The sequence below is a fragment of the Ambystoma mexicanum genome, chromosome 3p (genome assembly GCF_040938575.1).
Source record: "Ambystoma mexicanum isolate Mex_15411 chromosome 3p, UKY_AmexF1_1, whole genome shotgun sequence".
NCBI lineage: Eukaryota > Metazoa > Chordata > Amphibia > Caudata > Ambystomatidae > Ambystoma > Ambystoma mexicanum.
In genome coordinates, this window is record NC_090925.1 from 775,820,045 (window position 1) to 775,832,275 (window position 12,231).

Genomic DNA, 12,231 nt, shown 5'->3' on the forward strand with positions numbered 1-12,231 from the left:
GAAACTTAAGTGGATCGTGGTCACTTTCCACTCGCTCAATTATCTTACATTTTTCAATTTGGGCCCAGAGGTTCAAGGATAGCAAAACATAGTCAATACTACTGGCTTTATCAGTAGCCTAAAAGTCGGGTGGGCTGTGTAGTCATGGACAGAGCATCCATTACAGGCCGTAGGCCAAGAGTATACATAATGAGACGTATATCCCCAGCAAAAATGATACAAATGCTGGGGTGGATGGGAAGAAAGGGCTGGGATTCCCCCAAGCTTCATCCTCTAGGATCATATGATATGATAGTTTATTTATATAGCGCCTTACACATGCACCGTAAATTCAATAAGATACCCTACTTTCTGTCCTCAATGTGCGATCTTGGTAGCACTCGGAAGAGCACAAGGGTTTGGCCTCAGGAAAATAATTCATATAGGGATACATTCGATATTCTACAGAATGTAATTGCTACCTCAAATAGTCTGCGATCAGGGTTACTTTAATATAGTCATATCTCAAAACTATAGGATCCGGGTGTCTGGATATGGTGGTAATGTCAGAATTAATCACCGACAAGCATCCTTTAACATGCCGGATCCAGTGCAGGACATTGTTTTTGAGGGAGTCATGATTTTCCCCTTGTACTTTGGTGTAATTTCTTCACATTTGTCATATATTATGTAGTCCCTTTTAATTGTGTCCTTGGGCTTATAGGGTCAGAGTTTGAGCTAGTCTTGCAATACGAGAAAGTGTAGATGCCATAATAGGGCTAGGTATTTACCTTGCTCTTAATCTATCCTCTGGATTGACCTCTCTACCAATATATTTTACTGGGAAGTTTTCAGATTTTGCATTCCATTTTCGTTGATATTCGTCAGGTATATTGTCCTTTTGCCATTTTGTTTTCCCTTCTGTGCAAGGGGAGGCAAACATGCTTCAGGAGGACTACCAACCAGACGTTGAGGGTTAGGGAGTGAAAGAGCACAACCTTTGTCGTATTTACCACTACCCTGCTCTCTTTCATCCTCTAGGTGTGCAGCTATATTAGTTAAATGGATGAAAATCTTTCCCATAGTACCCCGAATGTCAGCAATTAACGCTTTGCAATTTAGGCAGCAGTAACAAGGGTCCAATCTTGACCTAACCTCTTGTTCTTTGTTAAGATATTTATCACCCTCCGCAAGGATTTGCTCAGAGTACAGTCTATAACACAGGGGACCAAGGGCGAAACCAAATCCATTGCTAATCTGGGTACGGGACCAAGATCCCTTTCCTTGTCCGTATAAAGAGAAAATTCAGATGCAGGAAATGCCTCAGGAGTGGTAGAAAACCCACCCATTGGGGGTGAGCATGGGTCCCGATCCTGGTTGCCAGTGCACGATACAGCAAAAGGGTCTCATATTTATATTTTCATCCAGAGCCAGGCGAGTGTGTCCCCGTGGGCCGAGCGTTCTTGCTGCCATCTTTTGGGCCTTTGGGATTAAACACCTGTGCCCTCAGGCCATCTGAGGCCCCATCTTGCCTGCTCTCCCCCACCCTGCTCCCCCTCCCCGACACGAGCCCCTCCGCCTCCCAGACCGCCCCCTGCCCTGATTGGTCTACCCGAAGGACATAACTGACCCTCCCAGGGTAGCCCCTGCGGCTAAGGGCCACAAGGCCAAGTGCGGCTCCTTCATTGGCGGCTCCAAGATGTGTCTGCAGGGGAAGCCTGAGAAGCCAGCAGTTACCCGACACCAACAAAAACCGTACGTGTGGCATGGGTGGGGTGTAGAGCAATTACTCTACACCAGAAAGCCCCCGCCACTCTACCTTACATTTCCATAACATAGACTGCCATAGTCTTGGCCCATGCATGCTTAGAAAGGTTATTGACCACCAGCCCAAATCTCTCCATGACAGAATTGAAAATGTTGCCTTGCATTGCATCTTAACATACTAAACAATGTTAACAAGTGTCACAGCTGGATGAAATTGTGGACGCTAGCCTGGGCCGTATCTAGATAGGATTGTGAATGTTAGCATCTGTCACACTTAGACGGAACTATGTAGGTCAGCATGTTAAATGTTATATAACCCACTTACCAATACAAGCTCAAACTCTCTGCATACTTATATCACTGAAAAAATGACACAACCATCTCTCGCACAACAAGCTGCACACACTTCACCACACCGCAACACACAAGCTGCACCAACAGCACACACGGACTGACACTGATCCAATACTTGCACCAAAGCTCAGCACACAGTGTCCACCGAATTGAAGCTGCCAACAGCATACCACCCCTCTCACTATCCTACTCCCTCTTCGCCTAACTAACCCTTCCCACCTTCTCGTTTACAGATCCCCCAGAGTGCCTGGGGACCAATTCCGCTATATAAGTACCTTTAACATAACATAACATATTGGTAGACAAGCTTGAGGGACTGTCAACTCATATCTGCTTCCCTCTTGTTGGTTTGTCCCCCTCCCTATCGCCACCATACCAGGTCCAAGAATTTCTTTTATAATATGGACTGGGGGTTTGGGTGGGATACGGAAAGGGGGATTGGTGGGCAGCTCCCACCCCCCAAATATTTTTTGTTGGGGATAGAGAATGGTACATGTATGGGCGCTCTGGATATAGGGACTACACCAAGCTCCTCAATACATACTGCAGGGTTTTGAACCTTCGGGTATTTTTTTAAAGAATATGGGGGCAACATTGGAAACACTGGTAGGTTCCATGAAATAATGTCCCTGCAAAAATGTGTCCTGACAAAAAAGTTGCTGATTTTTGCAGAAACATTATTACATTGAACATGCGGGGGGACACCCCTGAAACTCCCTCATTATTTGGCAGGGGACATCCCGCAACCCGTCCCCATACATAATATCACCATATATAATGTCGCCAATGGCTTTTCCCGGTGACATTATGTATGGAGACATTATTACCCGATACCCATTGGTAGGGATGTCTTTTAAAAGGACCTCAATTTCTTAGGAAAGAACATTTACCTCACTTATCAATTTACTGATATAGGCAGGTTTTTTTCCTGTTTAGGTCAGGGGACATATCCACTGGAGTTTTCCTTTTGGCCATAGTTCAAAGATGTACAAAATAGAATATACATATACTTTTGTACTTATGCAAAGATAGCAGTGGAAAATATACTTTCATATTTGTGCAAAAATGGCAAAAAGCAAAATATAGTACTTTTGTACTTGTGAAGGAACGGCGGATAAAAAAAAAAGTGTTCAACACTTTAAAAGCATTTAAAATCCAAAATATTATGCAATTCTATTATTCAACACAGCATATCCAAATAAAATCGCAAAGGTTCATTCAATTTTATTCATAACCACTCGCACTGCCAACTGGAGACCTTTGGGCGCAAGGCACCAAACCATCTATGGGATGGACTTTATAAGTGCTAGGGATGCTGTTCTAGGATTGTCCTGAAGTGTCTTCCTATTTCTAAATGCATCTTAGTACTTTCCTGTATTACACTGGTTATTGAATCAAATGCTATTCTATTTCTCTGATGGGTTCATGAGTGTTGGTGAGTCAATATTTGACTAAATGTTTTACTTGCTTAGTGTGTAAAGGCCTAAAACTATTGTAGATTTACCTGTCTAAGTAGAATTATTGGTGTTACTCTATGTGGACTCACTGTAACCCTAGATCACCCTCACAATGGGTTTGGCTAAACTCTCAGGAGCTGATTTTTCATTTATGTCACGCCCCGTTTTCCGACATTTTTATGGCGGGGGGGGGGGGGGGGGTCAGAATGCAACTTGCGTTTCCAACAATTTCCTTCTCTCTGCCATAAAAATCCTCCAGCTTTTGTGCAGGCATGCATTTTCATCCCGGCGAAAACGCTGAGCACCAGCAAAAATCTGGCGGATTCTATGGGGGTCCCTTATAAACGCAGCCATGCATACATAGCCGGCAGCGTTCTCTCTATTTGAACGGGGCAGTGCAAAAGGCGGCGTACATGCTTGTACATTGCCTTTTTCTCTACCCTTTTACACTCGTGCAAATGTTGAAAATTTGGCAGCCGGGAGCGGTTGAAGTGTTAACGAAATGGCTCCCGCCGCCAAATTACAAGCTCAAATAAAATTTGCGCCTCAGTCTCTTCTGTGATAACCATAATAGGGTGGCCTCCCAAAAATCCTATCCTTGAGCAGATTTTGGAAATCCATCTCAACAGTCCGAGGAAACATTGCAAGCACTTAACACGTGGTATTTGTGCCACTCACAAAAGGGAACCTGGGAGTGACTGTTCCAACTAAAGACATCTTGACCAAAGACTTGACCAAACCGAGACCTCGCTCACCAGTTGGTTTCTAGTTTATTAGTGTGACGCCCCAAGAGAAATCTCTTGTTACGTTAATAAATTACTGATACTTGAAGTCCAAATAAAGGTTTGGGCCAGATTCATAAAAACAAATGCAAATAAAAAAAGTGCAGAGGGTCCGCCTTTTTATAGGTAGTAGAATAGAGCAGTAGACAAGATTGTGGGCAGATATGGAGTTTCATGGTGTAAAATGACTGGAAGTACAGTACAATTACATGTTATGTGGCCCATTGCAGAGAGACTGATGAAAAGTGACACCGTAGACCCGCAAGGCTTCTGGCAACGAGGTCACATATTAGAATTAGCACAACCGGAAGCAATGTAGAGTATAGCACACTGTGCAACCATGGATAACCAATATGGCTTTTTACACACACCAGGAGGGGAATTATCACCCATTCGCAATGTGTTTACACCTCAAAGTGACTTTGAAGCAGAAACATACAGATTACGCAGTTAGATAGAGAACGTCACAGGGTTGGTTTACCATCCATAAAGTATGGGTTTATGATCTCAAAATGATTATCACCAATTAAAGTTTCACTTTATAGTTTTTCGGCAACATATACAACTTTTTCAATGAAAGGAAAGCTGCTGGCCACAAGTCACGAGTACTAAACATACATGAGAACGAAACTCTTACCTAAAGTCCTTCCCACGCCAAGTGCCAGGCGAAGATGAGGCAATCCCAGATATTTTTTGATGCGTTCCACAACTGTCTTCAAACTGGCTGTTTCGGTCAGAGTGCACAGGCGTCCCATCCCAGTGTTTGGCAACAGCGGCTGTAAAGATGAAGGCATTCCATCTAGTGAGAAGCGACCAACACATTCCGACTCGAAGGACAACTGACAGGTGGAATTGTACTCTCAGTGTATCACAAACGGGAATTCACAGAACAACGAATTACATAGTGAATTGAAATGCTACACAAAGCGGATTTACACAGTAAGCGTTTTAAAGAGCACAATATGCCGTGTGGCGTTTAGGTATTAGTTTCCTATAATCGAAGAGTTGAGCAATTCTTGGACTAATAACCATGTGTGCACAGGCGTGTGTATGCGTGGTTGGTACGCGTGCGTGGGGTTGTCTGTACGCGTGCATATAAACAGAGCAGACGTTCAAGAGACAAAATGGAGAATGAGCCCTGTGGCCCATTCTTTTTTTGGGAAGGTTGGGCAATGAGATAGGGAGGGTGAATTGAGAATAATCTAGCAAACACAGGAGCCGGGACCATGCCTAAGGAACCAAGATTATTAACCATATTCATTCACTCTCCTTCCTCTCCCTCTCCACTTACCCCTTCTTCTCCCCCATCTGGACATGAACGTGTGCTCTGTATTTTTATTGTGTGCTCTATAAATGCACTGTAAATAAGTCTATCCATGTTAATACCCCTCAACCCGCACACCTTTGATGAGGGTGTGGGGGGGAGGAAGAGGGCACATCCCACAGCGCAGTCAGTTTTCACACGCAGCCAGCCCTGTGCCCATCCATAGACTTCAAGCGGCTGCATCTGCCAAAAGCCTCAGATTCCAACCACCCTTGTTCTCAAATGGTCGGGAAGTACAGGGGAGTCATTGAGTAATGGATCATTGCAATCCTTATGAATGAAGTAAGAAAAGTGGTGATCGTGGAGAGCTGCAACATTCTAGAACATCCCTGCTCTGCTGCAGCTTATGGGAAACCTGCTCCGTAGATCATCAGGAGTGTGGGAGTCTAGAAAGGGCTGTTAATATGAAACTAGCAAAAGAAAAATGATCAAGAGATACCATAAAATACAAAATTGCTCTAAAAGGATTCAAAAGAGGACGTGGCAAGGTTCAAGCTATGAACCAATCTATCAATCGTGTGTCACCTTCGAGATTCAGAAAGCTGTGAAAGGTCCAACTTGGTTGGCTGTAAAGCCATGGTGACTGCGATACACTGGGTGTGGAGCTTTCCACCTACATTTCTAAAACTGTGCTAACAGTATGGAAGCAGAATTTCATATGAACAACCATTTCGACGTTTTGAGGGAAGCCATGTTTGTTGACATCACAAAGCAGCAAAGCCCACATGGCATTGCGACATGAAGAGGCAGAGCCCATAAGTTACTACAGGGCGACAGAGTAATATAGAGTGGTGTATAGCACGTGGCCTGATGGAGCGAAGATGTGTAAGCTGGCAACTTCAATTTTCTGATAAAAGAAAAATGTGCAAGGTCATGAGAATAAAAACTTGACACGTTTGTTGCCCACTTCAAAAGGTACTAAAAGGTAGGGTTCGGAATTAAGGTTTGATGAGCAGGAGCTAAAACCAGCTCCTGGGAGTCAGGCATCACCCATGATGCAGGAGCAAGTACACAGCACTCTATGAATCTAACTTACACATGGAGATACACAGTGACCTTTAGGGCATTATGTAAGAACCATTATGTTTAAAGGTGCTGTAATGTTTTCCCGTTTGTATGACAAAGCTTTTCCTGCCTTGGGCCACAGTTTTAGTGAAATCTTGCTTTTGGTTGAGTGAGAAATGGGGATGAGACAGGCTGGTGATGAGCTCTTGCCATGAAAGAGCATTGCAGGACATCTTACACATGTACATCTCAGTCCCAAAACGTGCACGTTTTTTCATAAATGGAAGTCCACTTACAAAGGATGATCAATCTAAAACAATTACAGCCTGAAGGAACCATCGATATGTACAAATTAATGCATTTAAAGGGAGCCCTCTAATCCAAAAAAGGGTAAACTCGGCCCAGAACAATGTATCTTGATTGGTATGGAAAAGTTTCTAAAGAACGTAACTAGTCTCGAGTAAGGGGCCTAAATACTAGCTTAAGATCGAAATTTAAAACCCAGGGGCTGTCTCCACCGACCCACTCCAATTGCACCATTTGCTCCACTTTTCCCCCAGATAACCAAAGAGAAAGAGAAAGGAGACGGCGGTACACGTTACTGATATTAATTTCTTCATCAATATTCTGCAGCGCCCTTAAGCAGACCACTCTGCAGTTTTGTTTCACCCCAGCAACCTTCGCCACAGCAAGTGTTCTTGCTAAGCCCTTCGGCTTATTCACCAAATACTGGAGGAGAGGGTACTCCTTCCCTCTGGGTCTACACTGCTCAGTGCTTTCTGCACCAGGAGCAGAATGAATTAAAGTTCCACAAAAAATCTAGTTAAATCCTGTTTAAGTCATTTACCATGTAATACAGAGGATGTAGATGGCACCATTTCCTGGAAAACGTGTACTTGTGCAGTATATGGCCGATTTACCTCGCACTGTTAGAACCTATAAACAAGACATTCCTGTGCGTTTAAATCCCTCGAAAGGTGAAGCCTCAAAACAGAAGCTACAGTAAGGTTAGGCAAGATTGCACTATTTGCGTCAGTGTCTCCACAGGGGCCCACCAGCTAACAGACACCCGTGTTGCTGCGATTGTAAAAATGCCTACACTTTCACACAAATTAGTTTATTCCCGAGTAAGGCAGAGTTTCGCAGATAAGGATATTGGTTTATTAAGCTCTTGTTAAACCAATACAGAATGGTACATGTCTTTATACTTCTGAACCCTTACCCTGGTCTCCTGAAGCAGAAAATGCATTCACAGCATTTAAAACACACACTCCTTCCACTGCACCTTAGGGATGCACAATTGTAAGAAACCCTTTATTCTCTTCTGTAACAAATGGGATAGGTTTTCTCCAACTGTGTTACTGAACTTCATGGGGATAAACTCCACCCATTAGCATTCTATGGCACCAGAATGTTTAACTTTGGGTTCCTCATGCCGTCACAGCACTGCTGCTTTAAATAAAGACCTCTCTCCACTTCAAACCTCAAACAGTATGAACTGATTTTGCTAAATTCTTCCGACATCACTTTGACCGACTGGACTGTTAACTCTGCTTCTTTATTGCTTAGCCAAGGTGACACAGAACTGCATAATGTGTCATGTCTGCTCTTACACAAGAGCTTCTCAATGTACCTTTTCAAAACCCTGATCTTATGTACTTTGCAGATGGCTCTTGCCTCTGACACTAGAGGTAAACTGGTCACTGGATATGCTGGTCACACCTCCCAAGCTGTAATAGAAAGCACTCAACTTTCCAATGGTTTCTCAGCCCAGATAGCTGAACTTGTAGAATGAATGAGATCATGTACATTAGCAGAAAACCAAACCATAACATATACACCAAATCTCACTATGTACTTGTAGCTGTGCATGACTATGGGCAATTGAGGAAACAGCTTGGATTTTTGACTTTGGCAGCATCACCAATGAAAACGCTTGAATCTTTAATGTTGCCCATTAAGTGCACTGCTCAGCAACCCCTTCATGAATAGGCTATGAAAGGAAATGCCTTGGCCGATGAAGCAGCTAAGGAAGAAACACTTTCCTTCTCTCATGCCATACTTCTGTTTCTCCAAATTGATCAGATGCAGTGGCCTCCCTTAGCTTCCCTGCAGGACTTAGTTTAAATGCAGGATGCTGCACCAGTAATTGAAAGAGCTATTATGAAATTTCACAGGGTGCCTTTTTCATCATGATCACCTGTGGCACTCCCCAGGCAGCTGGGTTGCACCAAACGGTATTGCTGCCCTATTTTGCCTATGTGTACCATGTGGTGGTGCATATGGCCAAAGAGGCAAGGGCTGCTTCTATTAAGCAACATTGGTATGCACCACATTCTTCTTCAGTTGCTCAATATGGCTGTAAACAATGCATAATTAATTTTTTAACATGTAATATTAGGATGTTAGCAATTGTCAGTAATGTTAGGAAAGCAGTAAAAACAGACCCAATGGGGAATGTCCTCCTCGATGTGGGAGTTTTGCAAATATTGAGATAGATTTCATCCAAATACCAAAATGTTGAGGGTTCAGGTATTAATGTATTCTTGTAGACATTGTTTTCCCAGGATTGGTTGACACTTACCCTTCTAAGAAGGTCAATACAACGGCTGTGGTGAAAATGCTGATTAAAGATTTTGTTCCAAGACTTGGCATGCCCACGAGAATAAACTGCACTAGGGTTACACCATGTTGGGAAAGATTTCTCCTTCAGCAACTTTCAGTCCATAAGCTGTCAGTTCACTCCCCTGGATTCTTTGCTCATTTTATTATTATTTTTAAAACATTTGTATTGTTCTCTTTGTTACAAACCCCAAAGCACACCTGACAGTGATTATATCAATATTCAACATCATTTGCATTAATGTGTTTATACCACTGCCCTCCCATACCCCCCGTTAAAACTCGAGCTTACTCCTTCGCCTTCTACATGATCCCTTCCAGGGATGCCTATCCTCCCATACCCTCTGAGGTTTCATGGTCACTTGGATCTATTTGGGTGCGTTTGCTTAGTGTGGTCACTAGCGGTCTCCAAGCCGTTAGTGTTCCCACTTCATCATCCTTCCCCCCTGTAGACTCGTACCATATTGCTGTTTCCGCTTCTACCCATTTCAGAAGGTCCTGCCACCACACCTCTATCTTGGGTCTTTGACTCGATTTCCACCCCATAGCAATTCTGCGTTTGGCCAAGTTATAAGCCAAGTTCTTAAGTTTGCCCACGTGCTTCATTTTACATGGTCTAGAGAATCCTCTCACCATGCACGCCCATACTGATTCCACATCTAGCGTGATACCTTTCTCAGCGAGTCGGTGGGTGACCTCTCCCCAGAATCTGCGAACCTCCGGGCATGCCCAAAACATGTGTATCATCCCCGCATTCACCTCTCCACATTTGGGGCATGTTTGTATCGTGGTGCTCCTAAATCGGGCTATCTTTTGGGGGGTCATGTACGCCCTATGGGTCACATATAGCTGGATCTGTTGTAACCTCGCGTTCCTAGACACTTTCTTATGGTACCTTTGTGCTCTCTCCCATTGTCCATCCTGCATAGGCTCCCCTGCATCTTCCTCCCATTCCCGTCTCAATTGGGTCACCTCTTTCCCAACCCTTGACATTACTAATTCGTATAACCAGGATACCTCGTGCCCTCCTCCCGAGATATCGTATATTGTCTCTATGGCCGAGTCTGGTTCATCTTCTAGTGCTGCTTCCGACCAAGTGGCTTTTATCTGCTTTATCAGTCTAATGTAGGTGATGTATTTCCCGGGGTGTATGCCTGTATCTTCCATTAGAGTTGTGAATTCCAGTGCTTTTCCTTCCCGCCATGCATCCCCAACTGTCTCTATGCCCACCGATTCCCAGTGTCTGCGTATCATCTTCCTCACTTGTACATCCGCTCCCCCCAGTGCCACTAGCGGCCCTTGGGGGGAGCACAGAGTCGGGTTTTTCATAACCCGGCACGCCTTGCGCCATGTTTGCCATACCAATTCTAACAACCTAGATCTCCCTTTCAGCTCAGACTTGGGTAGCCATATTAGTTCTTTCAGGAAGAAGGGTGTGCATTCAGATCACAGCAGTCTGGACTCTGCTGTCGTGTTTTCTGTTAGCCACTTGGCCACATACTGTAGTTGCCCAGCCAGGTGGTATATTTCAGAGTTGGGTAATTTTATGCCTCCTTTCTCGTACGCATTTTGTAGCTTCCATAGAGCCACTCGATTTCTAGTGGTGTGCCAGATAAAGCTTCTGCATGTGTCCTGTAGCCTATTAAAGACGCATTTGGGCAACCAAAAAAGTGCAACAGCCTGGGCAACACCACCATTTTCAACAATGCTACCCTTCCCATCATTGCTAAGGGGAGTTTGGCCCAAAACTTCATGCTGTTCTCAATGTCAGTTACTGCTTTCTCTGTATTATGCTTGTGTTCGTCTTCTATATCGTGATAGATATCGATCCCTAAGTATCTAAATGTGCTAGTCTCCCAGGGTATTTGTAGGACCGGCAGGATATTTTTAGCAATCCCTTTGTATCTCCCTAGGGGGAATATGCTTGACTTTCTGGGGTTAACTGCTATACCGGAGAATGATGCAAATCTCCCCATCACTTCTAGGATGTATTGCAAGTTTTCTTCTGGATATCTCAGATACAGCAACATGTCATCTGCATACAAGGATAATAGGTGCGGGCCTTCTCTAGTGTGGACGCCTACTTCATATTGTTGCCTTAAATATATTGCTAGGGGTTCCAGTACAAGGATATACAGCATGGGTGACCATGGGTAACCCTGTCTAGTGCCCATACTGAGCAGCCATTCATCTGAGATGATCGCTCCCGTCTTAACCCTAGCAAGTGGCAAGCTGTACAACATCTTCACCCATCTCAGGTACCCAGGCCCCATTCCATATTCTTTCAGGGCCGCCATCAACCAGGGCCACCTTACCGAATCAAAGGCTTTCCCTGCATCTAATGAGACTATCGCCACTTCGTTTGCGTCTCCTTCAGTCTGTTCCATGATGCGGTGGAGTCGTCTATGATTATCGGCTATGCTCCTGTGCGGAACGTATCCGGTCTGGTCGTGATGTATGAGGTTGTCTATGACCAATCTAAGTCTATTTGCTAGTACCGCTGTTAGTATTTTACTATCCTGATTTAACATGGATAGCGGTCTGTGTGATCCGCAATCTGTGTTGGGCTTGTTTGGTTTGAGAAGCGGGATGATTATTCCCTCTCTCGGGGAATTTGGTAGTCTCCCTCTTTCGAAGGCCTCGGTCAGCAGTGCTAGTAGCGGGGGAAGTACCTCTGCATTGTACGTTTTATAAAACTCACTGGGGAGCCCGTCCGTTCCCGGGGCCTTGCTCGTTGGTAGTTGTCTGACCACTATTTCCAGCTCCTCTAGTGTAATGGGGGCGTCCAAATTTGCTCTCTCCTCCGCACTCAGTTTAGGTAGCCCGATGTCCTCTAGTTTCTCCCTCATCTCATTCTAATCTACCTCTCCAATGTCTTCATATAAGTGTTGGTAAAACTTCAGGAAACCTTTGTTCATACCCTCTTTGGCATCTAGTGTTT

General features: G+C 44.3%; 1 protein-coding gene across 1 annotated transcript in view; it reads right to left on the reverse strand.

The window, feature by feature from the left end:
* Positions 1–12,231, reverse strand: part of NIF3L1 (NGG1 interacting factor 3 like 1) — a 278,588-nt gene that overhangs the window by 88,440 nt on the left and 177,917 nt on the right. Inside the window, exon 5 of the mRNA XM_069651734.1 lies at positions 4,977–5,115. Coding sequence (XP_069507835.1) covers positions 4,977–5,115 — 139 coding nt within the window. The remainder of the gene's footprint in view (positions 1–4,976; positions 5,116–12,231) is intronic.